Consider the following 23,351-nt stretch of genomic DNA (forward strand, 5'->3'; position numbering starts at 1 on the left):
ATCTTTTTTTTCACAATAATGAAGAATAAAAATCGCGTCGGTAGGCTATTTTGCGTAACAACTTTACGTGAATATAGTAATACAGTTATGTAATCTTTATTTCCATGTATGGATTACGTGGATATATATGCTTTTGTGTGTATATGATTAATATAATGATTAATTTGTATTACTTTCTCCAATGACTGTTCGAATGGTGAATCGAAATTGCTTGGATTCGAATTTGTTCGTGATTGCGCAATTTTCGCCTGAGGTCTATTCGACAAGAGCGATCATCAGTTCGTCTTCGCGACGTAAGACTGGTCGGAGCAGCACACACATCTGATGTAGCTGGAGAATCGTCTGCGTTTTTGGAGATTCGCCGATCGCACCGACTGCGATTAGGAAGCACCGCGATGGCGGCTGCAGAGAAGCTGCAACAGCGGTTATCCAGCTCCGGGGCTATGACGCAGCAGCGTTGTCAACATATATAGTGGCGACGTAGCGTCAGGTAGGTCCTCACGAGCAGACGGACAGCAACGCAATAGCAGTGACGACGCAGCAGCAGCGCCGGAGACGATGCTGAGGCTGACAGCAGCAGTGCGAGTGGGAGCCCTTCGTGGGCAGTTCCCGGACTCGAAAGACTTGATGGAGGCGAGAGCAAGCTGTTTTGACCGCGGCGACGCTCGCGCGGGTCTTCGTCCCGTGACTTCAGATTTCCAAATTTAGTTAGGGTTTCCCTAATCCTAAGAACTAAATTTGGAGAATCATTCAAAATTAGTTAGGGTTTCCCAAACCCTAGGAATTAATTTTGAATATTTTTCAAGATATAATTTAGAATAAGATTTGACATATCTTAAATCTTGGATTAGTTGGAATTCATCCTTATTTTATGGATTTGGATAGATTAAATTCTATCTAGATAAATCCAAGATAAATTCGGATGATAATAATTAATTTTTTTTTATTTTGTCTTATGGATTTATATAGATTAATTCTATGTAAATAAATCCTAGATAGACTAGATAAATAATTAATTAAGTTTGGATTTTATCCTTATTTTATGGATTTAGATATATTTAATTATATCTAGACAAATCCTAGATAAATTTGGATAATAATTAATTTTATTGTCTTATGGATTTATATAGATTTAATTCTATGTGAATAAATCCTAGATAGACTAAGATAAATTTTAATTATGTTTATCCATATCTTGTAGATATTGATAGATTTATATCTATCTAGAATATATCTTAATAGATTTGGATAATTAAAATCCATGTTTATCTTTATCTTTATCTTGTGGATATTTATAGAATTAATTCTATTTAGAAAATATCCTAGTAGATTTAGATAATTAAATTTATCTCTATCTTATAGATATTAATAGATTTAAATCTATTTAGAATATATCTTAATAGATTGAGATGATTATTAATCCAGTATTGTAATTATCTTTTTGGATTATAGATAGATTTAGCTCTATCTAGATAAATCCTAGTTGAATTAATTAATATTAATTCTATTTTATCCTAATTTTATGGATATAAATAGATTTATTCTATTTAGAAAATATCCTAGATAAATTTGGATAAAGATAATACAAGATAATCCTTATCTAATTGGATTTTGATAAAATTAGTTTTATCTAGTATAAATCCAAATTGAGTTGATATATCCTAGTTTCTTATTCTAAATATTCTAAGATTTTTTTTTAATCTTAGAATGATTGGATTTTATCTTCGTCTTATGGATTTGGAGAGATTTGGTTCTATCCTGAAATATCCTGGTATGATGATTTAGATAATGATAATCCAAGATTAGTTTATCTTGAATTTTAGGATTTGATTTTATTCATGTAAAATCTAGAATAATCCTAAGAGGATTTAGATAGATTCTATTCTATCTAGATAAATCCTAATTAATTTGGATAACCATTATCCAAGATCTTATCAAATCTGAAATTCCTACTTTGGATAAGATAAGGGATTAATTATTTAAGTAAATCTCCCTAGATTTATTAAATAATTTAAATAATTATCAAGTGTGATTAATTACCAAGGATTAAATGGATTTATCTGTTTATTTGGTATTAATCTGCTTTAAGTGGATTATCTGCCTTATCCGCTTAATTGATAATTATGCAAAAATCATGTTTAAAATGACTAAGCGATAATTACAACAGTGTATTGTATATGGTCTCCATAAATTGGTGTATATATGAAGCAGTTTATAATATTATCGCGACCCACCTTAGTGGGAGCAATAATCCTACGAAATAGCAAGTTCATTAGATTAGACTTCTTAACAGTAAATTGTTTAAACTAGAAGCATGTTTCTAATATTATCGCGACCCACCCTAGTGGGAGCCATAATCCTATGAAATTGCAACTTCGTATGTTTAAACATATTTATGAGATTCCTATGGAATTTTGTTAGTGGCGTATGACCTTCCCTAGAAGGAGTATCAAAACAGAAATGAAATTCCTAGATGCAAATATTTATGGTAAAAGCTTAGGAAATATTTGGCGGCCATGCCACCTTAGTGGTCTCTGGACTATTCGTCGATATTGTGACCAGGAAATTGTTGGAATCCGAATTTGTATGACCTCCCTAGAGGCATACTTATTTCAGTTTTGGCAGTTGCGAGATACATAAATTGTTTTATGGTTATTTGCGATTATGTATCAAGCATAGTATGTGATAAATAGTTTTATTTCTTCTCAGCCAAATTCTTAATAATGTCTGCGAACCTTAAAGAAATCAAACTCGAAGGCCAAAATTATGTAGACTGGAAATGTAAATGGATAAGATTCTCACTGCTGAAAACTTAAAGTTTGTATTCACCAATTCATGTCCTCTATTTCCTTGACAAAATTCTATAAAGAAAGTTCATGAATGCATTTTATGCATGTACTTGACAAGTTCTTTGAGATAGAAGGTTAAACTACTTTCTTTTAATCTTTTAAGTAGTAAGACACGTCTTGGTTTATATTGATGAAAGAGGAATATCCAATAAGGACGATGTCCAGATTCTATTGGAATATCCACGAAAGATAGAATATTTTGAGGAATCTTCTGATTCAGTTACTCAAATAGTTTCTACACTCAGTTCTTCGTCAAATGTATAGGAAGTGATAGTATGAATGTTGTTACTTAAAACCTTCTACATGATATTCACTTTATTACTAATAGAGGAAAATAACATGATGGATGACAAATTCGTTAAAGCTGCATCCTACCTATGTCTTAGTTCAATCGAACAAAAGACTAGCAATGGAAAGAGGGAAGAGCTGAATTGTCATCAATGCCTGCTGAAAGCAAGAAAGACAAGATAAATTAGGTGAAAAGGCAAAGTGAAGATGCATTGTAAGTCGGATTGACCTCTTCTAAAGAAGGACAATGACTTAGATAACAATGTAACTTCTAAAGGAGAGATCTCAATCCAGTTGGGCAGTTGTTGCAGTGGGAGCTATTTATTTATGCTTACTTAATTGTTTTGTTTTGATGTTAGAGTTTTGTTTTATTGGTACAGTCTTGTTTAGAATGAATTTATATTCAGTTTCTAAACTTGTTTATGATTAAGCGAAGTTCGATGTCATTTTATAATGCGTGCATTATTAAGAAATGTGATTCGAATATCTATCATAGTACCATAGAAAAACAAATTATGCATCATAGTACCTATACAATATAAATGCAACAAGATTGAGTTTCGAACAACAGTTCAACTTCTTAAACAATGAATAATAAAGTATTTATGGCACTTAGTTATAAGGCCAAGAAAGTACTTAATTATTGTTCAAACTGATTTTTGTCTAACTCAAGTGGCTATCGAGATTTTAACAACTTGCTTGTTAAATAGCTTGAAAGTCAAGTAAGTCTGGTTGATGCATTATAAGTTAGAATCTGTTGGTGGTTCAAGGGATTCATAATACTTATAGAGATGCAACATAGAAAGACTAGCAAGTCTCAATGGTCTACACCATGGGAGACGAGCAATGAGTTCAGATCAGTAGTGGGAGTTAAATCCTAGTTGACTACTCCAAGCATTCTTCTAAAGAATGGAATAGTCATATAAGAAGATATCGAAGTCTCTCTAAGACAAGTTCGATATGGGAACAGTTTCACTCAATAACACCTTATCATTGATGGGATATACGTTGGAAACAACGAGTTATATCTTAAAGAAACTACCATAACATCAGTACCTTCTACAACACACGAGTTGTGGACTAGAGGTAAGTCTACTCCAGCACAACTCAAAGTGTGGAGTTATTCCAACACATGTTTTGGAAAAGGTGTCCAAGTAATTGGAGTTGTGTACTGAATTATGTTTTAAGATTGTCTCAATTGATAGAAAAGGTACGGGTTCTATAATCTTCACGGCAAGATAAGTGTTTGTTTACATCAATACTAGATTCTTTGATGAAGATTATGAGAAGAACTACAAGCCTAACAAGCATGATACTTCTCAAGATAATGAGAATATCTATTTTCCATCTTAACCAAGAAGTCATACCATTAGATGCTTATGCACTTAGAAAATCAACATTTGTACCTAAGATTATAAGAGTCATGTCGTAGTGGGAGCGTTCCTTGCAAACATAACAAGTTCATGGGTCTAAGAGAGTCTTAGACTCAGTTTTAGATCGACTTGAATCTAATCCCTGTAACTACAAGGACATATTGACTCAATCAGATAATCGTTCTTGATAAGATGATAGATTCTGAATAATAATCTAAGATAGACAAGAATGTTTGCAAGACTTGCGATACTACCCATAGACTACTTTAGCCAGTGGGAGCTAGTGGATCTGCAAGTGTAAACATGGATCTTGAAAGGCTAGAATAATGGCTAAGGGTTATACCCAGAAAGAATGATATTCTCGCTTGCCATTATGTCTAAGACGATCTGTATCATACTGTCTATTGTAGCTTACATAAATTAGGATGTATGTATTATGATTGTCAAGACAGTTTTCTTTAAGTAGAAGTCTTGAGGAGATCATCTACATGGAATATCTTAATGGTTATGTGCTACAAGTACAAGAAAGTTGAAAGTGCACTATATATGGTATTCTTGGTACTCTACGATGATGACATCTATAAAAGTTGATAAACAACTCAAAGGGTTATCTAGCGTAAGAAACTGGTCGTCTACCCAGTTTAATGATGATGGATTTAAGATAAACTAGTTACATTCTAAGCATCTAAGTCATTAGATTGCTAGAAAAAGAATGTTAAGTTTTCTTAAAGAATCCTACATCTACATCATACTTAGACACTTTAGCATTGAAAATTCCAAGAAAAGTTTTTACTTCTCTGGATGGAATTATCTTGTCTCTAGTCAAGTGTTTTTCGACACTGAATGAGATCAAGAAGAATGAGACAAGTTCTGTAATTGGAAGTCTCATGTATGCTATGATGTGAATTGAGTTAGATATTAGCTTTGCCGTTGGCATAAAAGCTTGATATCATATTAACCATGGCCAAGGACATTGGATTGGTAAAGAATATACTATAGTACTTGAAGAAGGCTAAACGGTATGCTCTAGTTTACCAGACATCTATGTTATGTCCTTTAGGTTACATCGACTCGATTTTATTATTGATCGGTGATCGAGTTATCCTCTGACTATGTGTTCACGTTAGGAGTTGAAAACTGAGTCTTGAAGGAGTGTGATTACATCACAGGCTCTATCATGATAATTACAACTGTGGTTTCATAGGAAACTACTAAGGTAGTTGTTCATCTCAGTAACTTTCTAATAGCTTTGACCGTGATTCCGAGTATGCCTATGAGTATTATATTTTATTATGGTTACTCTAGACATGTGTCTAACTCGAGGGAAATACGATCTGATAAAGCTAAGCAATCACATAGAGAGGAAATATGAAATTAATTAAGGATTAAGTGCGCAGCGAAACATTATAGTTACCAAGATATCATCAGAGAACAACCTGGCAGAATTTTTCACAAAATGCCTATATGGCAACATGTTTTACACATGAGGTGAAAAGTATGGTAGTTCGATGTATCATGGTCCGAGACCTGCTTAGAGTATAAGTGGGAGAATTTTGGCAGTGGGTATACTCGAAAGCATGATTTTGAGTATAAGTGGGAGATTGTTAGGATTGGTATACTGAAAAGCATATTTCGAGCATGTTGCACGGATAGAATTGCTGTATACAATAAATTCTACAATCCACTTTTAACCCAAGGCGAGAAGAAGTAATTTTATCGCATTGATGTTTGCTTGTGAATTTATAAGATGTTTCTCAAACATTTAAATGTATAAGAAGCAAATAAGTCTAATTCTTCTACATAGTAGACTGGTCGTGAACGACGTTCACAGAAGGTGACGCAGTCGGTTCTTTGTAGAAGAGAAATAGAATTTCACAACCTAAATAGGCTTTGGCTACCTATCGTGAAAGGTTGCAGTGTCAGTCCGCATATTTCCTTACCTTAGGAAATAAACGACACTGGTGTGGTATAGCACTGAAGGATCTAACTGTTGAGATAAGTCTTTCTTGCTATTTACTGAAAGACGAGGTCTAGGTGATTGTTATTTCTTAATCATTGTTAATATAACATTGAGCATACGATATTGATTATGCACTACTTTGATTTATCAAATGGTGCGGATTTTTCGCAATCCAAGAATCCTGATATCTTGGGTAGTGGTGATCAATGTCTAGAGGTGCTAGTATTGTTATTGCAATGAATCGTGTGCTGGGTGGGTCCAGTTTGATAATATTCTCAAGAGGTGTTCGAAAAAGGTTTTATTATTCAGAAACCCGGCCGGTTGGAATTTATTCCAGAATAATAAATAAAGATTTTGAACTAGACAACTCTTGGAAAAAGATATTAATTAATTAAAGTCAAATAGCAGACTTAAATTAATTAATGGATATTTATATCTTAAACACGGGAAATAATAAATTAAAGAGGTAAAGCCCGGATTACTCGTAATTTGGGATTGGACGGGCAGTCAATATTATTATACTATAGTGGATGATAATAATATTCTGTTTGGGCTTATATTAAATTGGGGCTCAATTTAATTAGTAAAAGACCAACAGGTTTGGCCCAAGTCCAACCTCCATGGATCCCTAATCTGGCCCATCATAACTCAATATAAATGGAGATTAGAAAGGAGATTTAATGAGATTTAACACATAAATTTCGTTCTCCCCTCTCTGGAGTGAACGGTTTTCTCAGTTCTTCATAGAACTGAAGTTCTGTCTTCTTTCTAATCAAGCCCTTTTCGATTCTGACAAGCTTTGCCCACCCAAAGGTCATTATCTGAGTTCGGGATACAGATTAGAAGATTCGTGGTCGAGTACGAAGATCTTCATGTGGAGAAGGAGCAAGCAATCGTCGATTCTTTGGAGAATCAGATCGGTAACCCTAATCCGTAGGAAATTCATGAATTAGGGTTCTTATTCCTTGTTTGTGAATTATATGTGTTCTAGCGTGCAATTGATTGTATAACATGTGATTAATTGATCCCATAATCGGTCAAATAGATCTGTAGATCTGATTTATTTGTTTATGCATGACTTCCGCTGTGTAAGGGGCACCAAACCCCAGCACACGTCACATTCTCCACAATATTGACTATTCAATAGTCACGTCATATAATCAACAAGTTTGACTATTCAACTCAATCTCAACTCCAAATCGCAATTAGGTCACAAAGAATCATGCAGTAAATCACTCATCATTTAATCCATATACTTCATAGCATTAAAAGCATTTAATGCAAAAAAATTTATGTCTCGAAAATTAGGGTTCGAAAAAGTGGGGTGTTACATTTTTAGTGTTGAAATTTGAGTATTTATAGATGAAAGTGTGAATTTTGGGATAAAAGTAATGAAAAATAAATTAAAAGTGTGGAAAAAATGATACTCCATCCGTCCACAAAAAATAGAGCACAATTACCATTTTTGGCCGTTCACAAAAAATAGAGCACATTCATTTATGTAAAATTTTCAACAAATAATAACCCTACGCATTATTCCATTAACACTACTTCTCACTTACTTTTTCTCCTTCTCTCTTACTTTTTTTCCATACACAAATTGCTCTAATTTTTTTGGACGGGAGGAGTATATTTTATTGGGAAGAGGAAAAATATTTTTTTTAATTAAATCTGATTTTTTCTGATTTTTTTTAAAAAAAATTTTAATAAAATATTGGCCAACCAGAGCATGTCATGTCGGCCGCTCATGCTGACGGCAAGAGCACATGTCTTCCGCAAGAGCATCGATGTGGATGCTCTTACCAGGTGGACATCTATTCATTTAAATTTCACTACTAGTTTAAATGTTTAATGAAATGAATCCCACATTCTTACGCGTAATTAGCAGGGGACATGGAGTTCACAATTGAATAGGGCAAATTTGTGCAATTGGCTGTAGCAATTCAGGTTTCACTGGAAAATCATTTTAGTTTTTCAGTTTGAAAATAAAGTATGAGTCGAAAAAGATGGGAAGCAGAAACCTATCACTCAAAAGATTTCGATTGGGACAAATTCAGAGAAGAAGTAGAACAGAACCCCTCATATCAGTTCCATTTCCTCCCTTTTTCAAAGGTGTTTACTCAAATTGAAGAAGCTCAGCGAGATTCCGAAGCTTGGGATCGATTTCATGCCCGCCATTCTACCGGCAAGTTCTTCAAGGTACACCACTGACGAAACTTGATTTTTTTGCTTTTTTTTTTATGTATTTTTGTGATTGACATGACTCGTTGTATTTTCATATTCAACCATAATTCAATTTAGAAAATGTTTTAGGCGGGCTCTTTTCAATTTAGGAATTAAATTTTGAGATTCAATGATACTGAAACTAAATATGTAGTTCATTCTAGTTCAAGTATATGCATATTGTTCAGTTTTTATGTCTTAGATTACTACTCCCTCTGCTCCTTGTTGATTGGGGCATTTCTTTTTGACATTATTTTTTTTGCCAAAAATACTCAATTAACTAGGAACTTCCAAAAATAGAAAAATGATTCAATTAACATGGAAGGAGGGAGTATAGTTTAGTAAAATTATGTTATAAAGCAAGAACACTGGCTGCCTTGTATATCCAAAAATATAATAGGGTTTGTTGTTGAAGTTCAGCTGTTCGTTAGACTGAAGGATGCTATAAACATTGCCTATGGATTAGTGTGTCGAATATCCGCTGTACATATTAGAAATTGCAAGTCTGTGCAAGTTAATTTCAGAAGAATCTGTAGTACTCTTCTCTCTGTTCCTTGATAAGTGATTCATATTCCTTTTTGGGAAGTCCCCGGCTAAGGAGTTATTTCCTTTTTTGGCACTCTCTTTCTTACTTTTTCCTCTCTACTTTTTCATCTATCTTACTTTATTCTCTCCAATTAACTAACAAAATTCCATTTTTTAAAAACCCGTACCAAAAAGTAATGCCTCACTTAATCAGGGACGGAGGGAGTACTTTCTTAGCCTACCACCAACATTTGGTTGAGCTTGCTTTCTCTTGTTTTACGTATTTGCTCTGAAGTTCTATAATTGGTCTGTTTTGGTCAGTTGTTAGTTTACTCAGTTCATATCACTATTCTGTAATCCCATCATGTGTTTGTGCTTTTTCACTAGCTTGTTTTTGTGCTATTGTTTTTCATTGAATCTGGTGTTAATTACTTTGAAATTTACTAATATGTACCCTTTGAATTTGTAATGAAGTTTTTACTCCTATCTTGTCCTCACATATTATACTCCATCCGTCCTCCAATATGTGTTCCACTTTGACCCGACACGGGTTTTAAGAAATGTAATAGAAAGTGGATTGGAAAAGTTAATGGAATGTGAGTCTTACTTTTATGTATTAGTTTTAAAATAAAATGTCAGGGGGAATGTGTTAGTGGAATATCGGATCCATTACCAAAAGTAGTAAAAGGAAGTGGAACAATTAATATGGGACGGACCAAAATTGGAAACTGGGACACATAATGGGGATGGAGGGAGTATAAGGAATCTATGCTGAGTTACTTGTATTAGAGGTTTCTTTTCTGTGTGCGACTGTTGACACCATAGTCTGTTACAGGAGAGGCGATACTTGCTGAAGGAATTCCCAGAACTAGCTTCATGCGCTGACAATTCTAAGGTTTTGGAGGTGGGATGTGGCAATGGCAGTACTGCTTTACCTATATTGTGGTACTTTCTTGATGATCCAGTAGACGTGCGTTGTTTCAGTTGCCCTTGTTATTTTTCTTCTCTTTTGAATTTATATTACTTTTACGCAGTGGACGAGAGGGCATCATTTTATATGCCTGTGATTGTAGTAATGAGGCTCTTGAGAGGACTAAAGAGATTATTACTGCTTCTACATCTATATCTGCTATGCATCGCTTTCACCCATTCCTTTGTGATTTTTCAACAACTGGATTTCCCTCATGGTTGGCCAGCAACACCTGCTCAGAAAGCTCCTTTAACGGGCATCTTTCAGGATCTTTAGGTACCTTCTGCTAGTGTCCGTGAGGCATTTGATCATTTTTTGTTCTGTCAACTTCTTGAATATGATTTTCTTCATCTCAGAGGCTTATGCTGGTGGTAACTCTGATGAAGCAAAAGGCTGCATTGGTGGAGTAGATTTCGTCACATTGGTACTTTATGATATCTTGTTCTGAGTACTCGTTGTTTCATCAAGTAATGAAATTTTCAAGATCTCAGTGGTCGAAATCTGATATTCACCTGTCTAATTATGGCAGATATTCACTTTGTCAGCCCTTCCCCTCGATAGGATGCCCAAGGCCATCAAAGAGTGCTTTGATATTTTAAGGCCAGGGGGCAAGCTTTTATTTAGAGACTATGGTAATAATGCAATGAGATGTTATGGATATTTAGAAATTCTAAGATCTGCACTAATTTCATGTACTATTCTTTGCCATGAGACAGGGATTTGTGATATGACTATGCTTCGATTTGATCCTCAACAAAGAATAGGATATAGAGAGTACTTGCGGTCAGATGGAACACGATCTTATTTCTTCTGCTTGGATACTGTTAGAAGTTTAACTTCTGCTGCCGGTTTCATTGAGGTAACATCTTTTTAAAGCTATTTTCCTGAAATAGGCACGTTCTTGTTTTTGGTAAATATCAAGAGCTTGTGGTTTTTTCAATTATTCCACTCCTTTTATTCTTTAACTATACCATCTTTCAGAATATATTCTAATATGAATGTTCCAAGAAATTTTGATCTAGACTAATGATATGGAGTGAAAGGCGGAAGCACCAAATGCAATCGCCATGATGAATAGGAACATAGAACAATCCGAACTAACTTGATAAAACTGAACTAGGAAATAAATATCAAATGATATGCGCGAAAGATGGACACGCCTTCGAGGATGGCTACACACAACAATCGCTGCTGCTAAAATCTATTTTCTGCACACTTCAAAACTAAGGAACAAAGAAAGCCCTATATATTAGACTCTATAAATGATTCCAACTTGTATAACACTCTAAAAAATATAGAGAACTAAACAAGTACTACTCCGTCCGCGATTAGGAGTCTCGTTTTTCCATTTAGTCATCCGTGAATAGGAGTCCCGGTTCATTTTTACTATAAATAAGAATAGGGTCCCACATTCTAGTAATTCATTCCACGCACATTTCATTTAAAATTAATATATAAATATGGGACTCATATTCCACTAACTTTTATCTACTTGTTTTTCTTAACATTTCTTAAAACCCTAACTTTTATCTGCATGTTTTTCTAAACATTTCTTATAACCCGTGCCGCCAAAAAATGAGAATCTTAATGGCGGACGGAAGGAGTAATTAATAACTAAAAATATCACTGAAACATGGCGCTCGAACTGGTTGGGGGCCAGGGGCGTGTACCACTCTCCTCCAGCAACAGCCCAGCCCCACTGCTTTTTCGGTTCCTCGTACAACTTCTAGAATATGGGATTCCTGATCCGTGTTGTCAACCCATGTTTCCGGTCCTTACACTTTTGGCTTTTCAGTGGTTCTACACATTGTCTTGTGTTCCCAAGCATGAATATGAGCCCCCTTGGTCGATTTTTCACTCTAGCCTTGTGGGCAGGTCTGTTTCGACACCGGGAGTATTGATATAGATATCAATCTGTAGATTTTGTTTTATTGCTTGTTTGTTGATATACATAAGAATATGACATTATGGTACAGAGATTGTTTGTAGCTGTATGATTTATGCAGACATGTGTCAGAGTCAAGTTCAGATACAAAATAGAGGAAGATATTAGTTTTAGCTAGATTGAACTGTTAAAGAAACAAATGATTGAGTTGGAGATGTTTGTTATTGTAGGTTGAGCTTGAATACTGCTGTATCAGTGCAGTCAATCGGCGGAAGGGAAAGACGATGAAAAGAGTATTTGTTCACGGAAAGTTCCGGAAGCCTGCCCTCAAATAAAATCACCCATACTTATCTCTCACCCTCTCTATTTACTAAACAATAAATTGTACACGCTCGATTGTGTGTTTGATTGCACTATTTTCCATTTATTAACTTGCATACCACAATTATACATACTAGGACTACATTATAAAGTATCCAAACCATTTTTTTTTTAAAATAGAAATACACTAAATATGGCCGTTTTACAAAAGTGAGTAGCAGAGTGGGACATCGAAAAAGGAAAATATAAATAGGTCACTTTGGGTGGGATTGTGAGAGTATTACTACTCTAAACCCCTCACTCCCCCTCTCTCTCTAAAATAAGAATGGTTATTTTTTTCCTAAACCACTATCAATATAAGAGTGATATATGTGAAATAGAAAAGCCAAAGCTATATTTACTTTGGTACAGTTCCGAGTGTAGGGATTTTCAAGGAGCTAAATCTGATAAGAAACGTAAATTGGAAGCCATTGAATGAGCTTAAATTGCAACTTAATAATGAAGTGATCTCAACATTTTGTATAAAAACTCACAGGTTTAAATTCCAGACATGTCGGCTCGCCATGTTTAGCCCGATCACAGTCGTTGATGGTCACAAAGTGTGACAAAATTTATGGGACAGAGGGAGTAAATATTAACACTATATACATAGTAAATCTTAACCTACCGAAAAATAGAAAGCAAACACACCCTATTTTAACTACTCTTCTGGACATGTCTCTTACTTTATCAATTATGCATTAATTCTCGTGCCGTCTCAATTGTCCTTATTTTTATGGGACATGGGGAGTACTATTTTTTTTTATAATAAACACCACATTCCACTAACTTTTTCAATCCACATTTTATTACTCCATCTGTCCTCTAAAATTAGAGACTTTGGGGATGACACGAGTTTTAATGTAAAATTGATAAAAGTATGAGAGAAAGCAATTGAAATATTGTTAGTGGAGAATGAGGCTCACATTATAAATGAGAAAAAACTTGTCAATAGACTATTTTTATGGATAAAGAGAATACATGATTTAAAATTTGTGTCAGGTCAAAGTGTGATATTTAATAGCGGATGGAGAGATTACCTTGCTAGAAGCGATAAAAATGTTTAGGACTTGTTCAGTTAGATCATCCTTAACCCCGTCCCGGATTCAGGCCCCAAGTCCCCTCGATCTCATCATTCTCTGCGGGCCCCATCCAGGTCCCAATTATTAAAATTACACTATGTACAACTAAATACTATTTTACTCATAAAATAGAAAACATTGAACAATTAAAACACAAAAATTCATTGTTCAGTTGAAAATTAAAAATTACAAACCCAAGAAATTAAAAATTAAAAATACTAAAAATTTAAAATTACAAACCTATAAATTGTTGGAAAAATAAATAGAGAGGATAGAGAGAGAATAGAGCTCTAGAAATTGTTGGAAAAATGTTGAAGAAATATATATAAATAGGAAGAAAAATCAAATTAAAAAATGAATGAATTGGGGTCCCGGGTCTGGCCCGACACCCCAAAACCCTAGGCCGGACCGGAAGTGGGTGCGTCCCTGGAGCACCCAATGTCGGGCCGGGACACAACGGGGCTTGGCCCCGGGACTCTCCTCCATCCCTTGGTGCGGCCAGAGCCGCTGCATGCTCCCCTCCAACGCTGCAGGACGAAGGCAGGCCCACAGCATTAAGGATGCTCTCAAAGGTGAGTTGAGTAAAAATAATTCTTGGTTATATTTGGCAGCGATTGGCCACATAATTGAATCTCAAATCTGGCGTTCATTGACAAGAATTGAACTGTGTTAACCCTACTTCTCAAATTCATTTTTTTATTCCATTAATGAGCTGACCAAAATATCCATCACATTAATTCAGTAGAAGGCAGAGAAAGTGGAGGTTATGACAAAAGGGTGGGGTAGAGGTGGAAAACCACCATTCATTTCTTGGTGCGGAACCCGAAGAATTTTCAACAATAAAAAGCGGCAGAAACGACTTCTCCTATTACAACATGACCATGCGGGCTTAGCGTTGATCAGAGGGCCTGCAAGAATTAATACTTGCACACTGAACGCTCATATATACGTGGAAAAATTCCTAAATGTTGCCATATCTGATACACAATGCAGACCCTTATGGATAATAAAACTAGGCAACTAGAATCATGAAAAGAGATAAGTATCACTCTACATATAAAAAAAACAATTTTATTTTTTTTATTTTTTTATTTATTTCTCAAAATTAGTCTAGTTTGTATGAAAAAATTATAATTATTTTTTTTACTTTATCTCTTATTTTATCTCTATTACCTCTATCTCCTAGTTTACCAAGTACACTTTATAACTTAGTAATATTAATAAATTGTACTTTGTACTATTTCAGTCTCTTTTATAGTTTATCAGTTACACTTTAAAACTCATAATTTTAAAAAATGGGAGTACTATGTGAGTCAATTGATCCATCTTTTGTGTATAAGAATGATAGTCATTATTTAGTTTAGTCAAATTCTAGTAATCTCAATACCTTTGAAATTGAAATATCAAATCACGAAGTATAATTTTTCCCAATTAACTCATCAATGCACAAATTTGTCATCTTTTGATTCAGTTTACAACATGTTTCAGTAATAGTACATACATTTTTCTTTCATTTTTGTTTTGTGTTCTAATTTCTATCATTATCATATTGAAAAATATTATTTTAACATCAACTAAGAGCATCAGCAGCGGCGGACGTCCGCCGGGCATCGGACCGGCATGCCCGACGTCCGTCGCGGACGTCCGCCATTGGGCGAGGAAGGGACGGACACAGACGTCCGGTGCGGACACGAGAGTTCCGCGGTGCTAGCGCGACGTCCGTCGCGACGGCGATGGGAAGTCCGCCGTTGTGGCATGCGGACGGACGTCCGCGGCGGACGTCCGATACGAAATTTAATTATATATATATATATATTATTTCAAACTCTATATATACGGCTCGTTAAACTTCATTTCATTCGCACCAGTTGTGTTAACAGGTTTCTCTCTCTATATATTCATTTCTTCTGACGATATATGTCGCATTACGATAGTGATTCCCCCGTCACGAGCGAGTCACAAACGCAGAATATTCCCTCATCGTGTATTCCATCTTGAGTTGGGAGAAATGCCAGCGGAAGTGCACCGATGTCCGGGATGATGCCCGAAATGTCGACGATGATGCAGCTATCCCAAATGGGGGGGGGGGAGATGCCTGGGTACTACAATATGCCCAGGATGATGCCCGGGTACTATAATATGTCCGGGATGATGATGCCCCGGATGCAACAGATGCCCAAGATGCAACATTTGCCCCAAATGCAACAGATGCCGGGGATGATGCCCTGACTGCAACAAACACCGGGGATGCTGCGCCAAATGAAACAAACACCGGGGATGATGCCCCAAATGCAACCGGGGAGGATGATGCCCCAACTGCAACAGGGATCCACTGCCGTTGCGGGAGGGAGCAGGCAGGGTGTCCCCCAACCACATGAGGACAATGTCTATCGCCCATATATGGATTTATTGGCTAGTGATTCTCCCCAGCGTACTCCGCTGGAGACTCAGTTCGCTGGCATCGAGATGTTCTCTTATGAGGAGTTGGGGATAGCTCTAAGGACGGAGCCAGCCACGCAGCCAGCAGCGCCAACGATGAGGATGCGGAGGCCGGGGAAGAGCAAGGCCACTAGCTCGCGTGCAGCGACCGATGGTGGGGCCGGGGAGGAGGAAGGCGGCAGGAGAAAGAGGACCGTCTAAACCCTAAACCCTGGGTCTAGGAACTCAGAGAACCTTGAACTACCTATCCTTGGGCACACAATCACTATCTTAACTCCCCCTTCAAAAACCCTCAACCCGCTATAGCTAAGAAAACTAGTAAAGGAAGTAGGGATCGAATCCACAGAGATGAATGCGCAAGTAAACATGTTCAAAGACTTGGGAACTATTTTTGGCTGCTGCCACGCGATTTTGGGGTTGAGCTTAAGTTCCTAGACATGGAAAATGAAATATTCTACTCTAACAGCTAGATCTAGGCAGATACATAAAAGCATGCATATTAACCGAAATAGATCGAGACAATTACTAGACCGAGCGAACAGTTTTCTGAATTAATCTAGACTTGGGAAGCTAAACGTGGGGACCATTCCCTGAAAAGGCAGGGTACGATTGAAAAGCTGCAAAATAACTAACTAAAGGACTAACTAACAGCGACATCATCTTCTACAATATTTATCACGAAACAACCAGCTAAAAATAGAGCAAACGAAGATCGAAGCAAATCAAACGAAATTAAACCGATAGAAATGAAGAACAAGTAAAACCTAAGTAGATCTATGACTACTAGACGAGGCAAACAAGAATGCAGAACTTAAACAACTAAATGAAACGAAAACAAGAAGATCCAACCACGGGACGCTTAATCCACTCCGGATCCAAGCCATCCACAACAACCAAACATCATCTCCATCTCCGATCCTCACAAGTCTACGTAGATTCAAACGATCAACAACAAATTTCTCAAAAACCAACTCCAAACTCAGATCAACCAACAATAGTCAGCAAATCAAACACAACAACACCACAAATAAACAAACGAAACCATAATAGTGACATCCATTGCAAAATATGAAGTATCCAACGATAATAGCAAAACAAAACCGAGCCTCGAACAGCGAGGACTCGGCGAGTACGAGAAGTAAACAGAAAAGTAAAGACAATTGTTTCTTCGCCTCTGTGGAGACGGTGTTGCACCACAAACTTCCGATGAAAGGAGAACCCCCTAAAGATTTCCCCCAAGTGTGTGAGTGTGTAGAGAAAAATTGGAAAACTAAGCTAGGAGCTGAAAGTGATGATCTTCATGTTGATTACGTGCTCCTTTTTATAGTGGATAGAGCTTCTAGAATGTTCTTGTAATGCCCATTTTGCCCTTCAATTTGATGCTCTTTTGTCTAGCGCTCTTCCTTGTTCAGCTTATTTTTCCTGCCGGCTTCCTCCATCAGGCGATCTTTGCCTTCTTCCCGGGGTTGGCGATTTTCTCTACACACCTGGCTCAAAAAGGTTTGTTAGACCCGGGAAATCGCAGAATTTATCCCAATAACCAATGCATGAAATTAGCCTTATCAAACTGCTCACACTTAAACCATACTTGTCCTCAAGTATAAAGACAAGAAAAAGAGAAATAAGGCGAATTTAAATGCATGGTTATTCCCTGACCAAAGAGAACTCCTAGACCTAGATACTAACATGCGAAAGAAAAAAGAAAGACAATAACAATTAAGGAAAATAAAACACATACGCATGAATTAGTTCAGATTTTTGGGCAGTTGTCCCCACAAGTTTAAGGTCAATCCAATAGTCTACACTCTCCAAATCCTCCCCTTCCCTTCTTCCACCTAGTCGGTTTGTCAGCTCGTCCAGATAGCCATTAGCTTGCTAATTGTTAGATTCGCTCGATCACTCATTCCTCACCAGGGATGTTAGGACCGATCTCTCATAGTTAGTTCCTGCTACTGATGCTTCGGGTTATGAGAATTTCTCCTTCTATCCTCCTTTCCTAATCTTATTCCTCCAGATTATTATTATTATTATTATTATTATTATTATTATTATTATTATTATTATTTCCATTTCTGGACTTTGTCCAGCTTATACCTCCAGGTTTGAAATTCCTTCTCTCTCTTTTTTTTTTTTTTATATATCTCCTTTTTAAATTCTTCTCCCTAAGCATCAGGTAGCAACCCCTTTTATCGTGTTAGCACTCAATGTTAAGGCTTTTAACTCACACCAGTAGTGTGGCTTCACAATTAGGTCAGCTAAGGCCCTTCTATCGTTCTTGCTTCTTCCAAACCGATTATAGCTTATTAAGGAAAGAGGCCTAAAAGTTGTAGTGCATCCTATTTTCAATTACTCTCCCTAAGGGAATCTTGCCTTATTATCCTTGTTAATTCATGCTTAAACACATAACCTAAAAAAAACTAAAACTCCTAGACCTAAGAACTGCTCCACATGCTGAGCACATACTGCACTAACTCTCCCACCCCCTCCCACTTCACTCCAGCTTGTTCCCAAGCTATCCTAGTGAAGGGGGGGAAATGAGGGAGTTGGTGCACACAATTAAAACAAAACACAATAAAACTTCTCACACTTAGACTGAACAACGGGCTAAGTGGGAGAAAACAAAGACATGAAACAGGAAACAACATAAAATGTTCTCATACTTAGACCAGGAATTGGGCTAAGTGGGAGATAAACACCTAATCACAAGAAAAACATGCTGAAAAAACATATAAACTTCTCACACTTAGACCAAAGATTGGACTAAGTGAGAGAACACACAAGAAAACAATTAAACATGCTCAGCACAAACAACATGGATATACAAAAACATAAAATAAAATGAAATGACTGAAATGTGAAATTTACTTGGTCAACAGGGGGATTCAATTCTGGGTCCGGCTCCCTTGGGAGCCAGACTTGGGTGGTACGCTGGGGCGATTCACTTTCACTTTCTTCTTTGTCGGCGACGCCGACGCTTCCTCTTCAGTAATAACAGGGGGTCTCGACAGGGGTTTTCTCACAGAAACAGACGCCAGGGCTGGAGACACGAGCGGGGCTACCGAAGGCTTGGAGGAGGTGGAAGCTGCTGCAGGGAGGAACTTCCTGGACTGGGCTGCCGCTTCTGCTTGATCTTGGGAAACATCTCTCCCAACCATTCTGCCATTCTCTTCATAAGCTTGACCGCATCGGTCATCCACTCATTCTGGGCAGATGAGCGTCCAGCCAGGGTATCCAAACTCCCTTTGATCTCCTGTAGCGCCTTCTTGACTTCCCCAATATCTCCTCTCACCTCAGCCATCTCCTTTCGTACCTCGGCCACGTCCACAGTCATCACATCTTCCACCAGCTCCGGTTCACGCTTCACCTTGTCCACGTTGGCCCCTATGTTGTAGAAGCACAACTCCTTCCCTTCCATGTGTAAGAGCCCTTTGTTGAAAAAGTATTCCATGTTGAATAGCTCCGGGGGGCTCACACATTGTAACACTCGGCTCTGCCTTCCCAATCTTCATGACGAAGTTGCGCTCTATGTAGGCGCCTAGAAGGTGGCAGGTGTACATGTGCCGGGAAGGGTTGGCAGTCATCTGATGGCAGGCTTGGGCTAACCAATACCCAAGGTGAACCTTGATGCGTTTAGACATGCACCATGTAAAGTAGAGCTCGGTGGTGGTGATGCTGGAGCTGGCCGTGCCCATCAGATTGTACCCGATGAATTCTTGGGCGAAGCGGAGGAGATGGTCGGTGATGTGGATCCCTTTTGACACGCTGGTTTTGAAAATCCCGCTCCTAGCGTGTGTCAAATATTCCCAGGCAGTTTGTGATGAGAATCCAGGGGTGTCTCTCGGTGGCCCGTATACTCTATCATCCCAGATTCCCTCATCATCATTTGCATTTGTAAATAGCCCCATCCTCAGAGACCACTCCCTTGCACTCATTGTATGCTCGATGGTGAAAAGATGAAAAGAGATGGAGTTCACATCCGGATCGGTAGTTGCCATGAATCTGAAGGTGGAGAAAAATTCCCGGGCCGCTTCCACTATTACCTCCTGTTCGCTATGGTTCAGGAGCCACTCAAAGCCTATTCCCTTGATGTGGCCAAGGAATTCTTTGTCGGATTCTATCTTCCTAAGCGAGTCCCTATCATATCTCTTCCCTGATTTGGCTAGTTTCCCGACTGCACTTCGATCCTTGTACGTTTGTGTCCTCTTTGAGTCGTTGAACTTAGACATAGCCCCCAAGAGCTTCTTCGTGATCCAAATCTCCTCTCGCTCATAGTTTGGGGTCTCCTCTTCTTCCTCGAGTTCTTCCTCGGTCTCGCTACTCTCATCACCAGGTCCAGAGGCCTTGGGGAGCGGGCGGGGAGATTCCCTGACCGAGATGAGTCTCTGAGATATTTCCTGGGCCAAGGGACGACAGTTGTCTTTCCCTGCGCTTCCTGGCCACTCGACGCTCTTCCGTGGCCTCCACCTCATCTTCAGAGTCAGGAGTCTCTCCTCCCTGCATGCTCGTCGCCCCCGGGGCCAGGAATCCTGATCCCTTCGTCTGGTCATCCTCATCCACTTCGTCCAGCAAGCTTCGCCGTGCTATCCTCCTTGACGCCCGCAGATCAGCGGGTGAGTCCTCTGGTACCTCCTCTAGATCCACTACCTCCAACGGCCCGCCCTCTTCGGGCTTCCTTCCTGCAACATCAACGGGGACCCCATCCCCTCCAGAATTCTTAGGGATTTCTCCCTCAGCACACGTAATTGGGGTTTTTCCCGTAGATTTATCGGAGTCTCCTCCTCAGGTTTGCTAGGGATTTCTCCCTCAGACACAAATGGGGTTTCCCCCTCAACAAGCAAAGTCGGGGTTCCCCCCTCCACATACAAATTCGGGGTTTCCCCCTCCTCATTCTTAGAAACAGGGGTTTCCCCCTCCACCAACTGTAAAGCAGTTGCATTACCTTCCCTTGCAACTCCATCCAAAGAGTGATCCAACGCCATACTGCCAATTTCGTCTGCAAATCCGCTGACGCTTTCCTCCTCGAGTCCGCTGCCGCCTTTTTCCTGTTCTGCAATATCTGAGCTTGGCCCAGTTTCGGCAAGCGTCTGATCTAGGGTTTTGGAATCCCCTAGGTTTGAACTTGGTGGTTGTGCCTTTGATTCCTCAGGGATTGCTTGCGGTTGCTGACGAAACATCGAGAATCAGGAGAATAGTCTCTCGGCCTCATCTTTACTTCCGAACTTCTCCTCCAGTTCCTTCAAGAATGCTCCCTCATCGGGACTTTTGACGGTAGAGGAATCTTGCGCAGAAGTCGGGTTCCATTCTGGGCGTATATCGAGCGCCGAGAAAGTCGGCTGAGCCGGCAGTTGTCCGGACGATTCGTCGGACGGTAGTTTGGCGGCTGGATCTACCTTCTTCACGGTGGTTTCCTGTGTTTTCTTCATGATTACCTGCAAACTCACAATTTTTGGGATAGATCTGGTTAGGGTTTGAAACGATTTTGGGGAAAAATTATTTAGAGAGAGAGAATTGTAAGAGTAGAAAGAGAAGTGAACGGTTGATTCTGACTTGAAAATCAAATATCTTCGGCCTTTTCAGAGTGGCAGGCGAACGGTTGCAATATGATGTAAGTAACCGTACGTCCCTCGCAAAGCGGAACTCGAAATTCAAAAGGCAACCGCATTCCCTCCAATCTGCAAGGCTCTTCCTCCCCCTAGCAATTCAAAAACAAAAGAAATGAAACACCAAATTCCCGGGTTGGAGATCATGAGTGACAAAGCAATTTCCCCAGGGAGTTTGGTGCTTTGAAAAATATTTTTGGGAGAAACATTTTTTAATTTGTTTGGGTTTTCTTGTTTTTAGAAAATAGCTGAACTATTTACATAGCAAATGAGTATCCTCAAGATTTCCTAGGTCAGTGTAAAAATAAATTTTTGTTCCCCACTTTACCTGGCCTAGGAATTTATTGAGGTTATCCACTTGCCTGACCATCTCAAGAAATAATAACAGATGCATGTAGTGGCGTCTCTTCCACCACATGCATATTTGTATTATCTCGATATACCTTCACTCTGTGCCCATTTACCAGGAAGGGAATTGAGTTCGGGGCGCTCCCTTGAATCTCTACAGCTCCATTTGCTCGAAGGGCAATGATCGTGTATGGCCCTATCCACTTGGATTTCAGCTTACTAGGCATTTACTTCAGCCGAGATTGAAAAAGGAGTACTTTCTGCCCTACCCGAAGTTCCTTGACTCGGAGGTTCTTGTCGTGCCAGAGTTTGGTTCTTAGTTCCTCCAATTCCTGTAGCTGTAGTTTCTGTTCCTCTTCACAGGCCCGTGCCTTCATATTTATCTCTTTAACAGCCCAGTAAGCCCTATGTTCTACTTCCACGGGCAAATGACACATTTTCCCAAACACCAATCTGTACGGTGACATCCCAATTGGTGTTTAGTAAGCAGTCCTATACGCCTAGAGAGAATCGTCGAGGTGCTTACTCCAATCTTTCCTTGTGGTGTTCACCGTCTTTTCTAAGATGTTTTTGATTTCTCTGTTCGAGATCTCCGCTTGACCATTCGACTGGGGATGATAGGGTGTAGATAACCGATGATGTACACCATATTTTCTCATCAAAGCTTCTATTGTGCGGTTACAAAAGTGTGTACCTTGGTCCGAGATGATGGCTCTGGGCACCCCATACCTATTGAAAATATTGGTCCGCAGAAATTTAGCTACCTCCTTTGACTCGCAAGTGGGCGTAGGTTTTGCTTCTATCCATTTGGATACATAATCCACTGCAACCATAATGTATGTATTCCCATATGAAGATGGGAAAGGGCCCATAAAGTCCATGCCCCAAACATCAAAAATTTCACAGACTATTATCGGATTTTGCGGCATCTCATCTCTTCTAGAAATTCCCCGGTCAGTTGACATCTTTCATAAACTTGACAAAACTCAAAAGCGTCCTTGTTCAGAGTTGGCCAATAAAATATACTGTCCAAAACCTTCCTGGCAGTTTTCCTTGGCCCAAAATGACCCCCACAGGCTAAGGCATGGCAGTGGTTTAACACATCCTTCTGTTCCCATTCTGGAATGCATCGTTGGATAACCTGGTCTGAGCACATCTTCCAGAGGTAAGGATCATCCCAGAAGTAGTATTTGGCTTCACTCTTCAGCTTCATTTTCTGGGCAGTTCTCCAGTGACTGAGTAATTAGCCAGGTCAGCGAACCATGGCTCTGCATTCATCGGGCGCTTCCCCCTGTCTGATGTTCCTAGACCTGTTGTTGTGAACACTGCTTCCCAGTCAATAGACCTAGCAGACTTCCATATATAATAAAGAGTTCCTTGGGGAAGGCATCAGGTATAGCTTCATCCGTATCCCCTTGGAATATTCGGCTTAAATGATCTGCAACTTTG

At 38.7% G+C, this 23,351-nt stretch overlaps 1 protein-coding gene across 1 annotated transcript; it reads left to right on the forward strand.

Annotated features, from left to right (window-relative positions):
- The first annotated feature begins 8,321 nt into the window (after positions 1 to 8,321).
- LOC125187150 (Methyltransferase family protein) lies at positions 8,322 to 12,525 on the forward strand. The gene is made up of 7 exons (XM_048083682.2): positions 8,322 to 8,669; positions 10,054 to 10,163; positions 10,253 to 10,464; positions 10,545 to 10,612; positions 10,718 to 10,820; positions 10,905 to 11,047; positions 12,304 to 12,525. Exons 1-7 carry the CDS (start codon positions 8,463 to 8,465, stop codon positions 12,406 to 12,408), a joined length of 948 nt encoding a protein of 315 aa, XP_047939639.1. The 5' UTR covers positions 8,322 to 8,462; the 3' UTR covers positions 12,409 to 12,525.
- The last annotated feature ends 10,826 nt before the right edge of the window (positions 12,526 to 23,351 follow it).

This window comes from Salvia hispanica, chromosome 5 (genome assembly GCF_029641045.1).
Source record: "Salvia hispanica isolate PSC_SH4W2 chromosome 5, Shi_PSC_v1, whole genome shotgun sequence".
NCBI classification, from domain to species: domain Eukaryota; kingdom Viridiplantae; phylum Streptophyta; class Magnoliopsida; order Lamiales; family Lamiaceae; genus Salvia; species Salvia hispanica.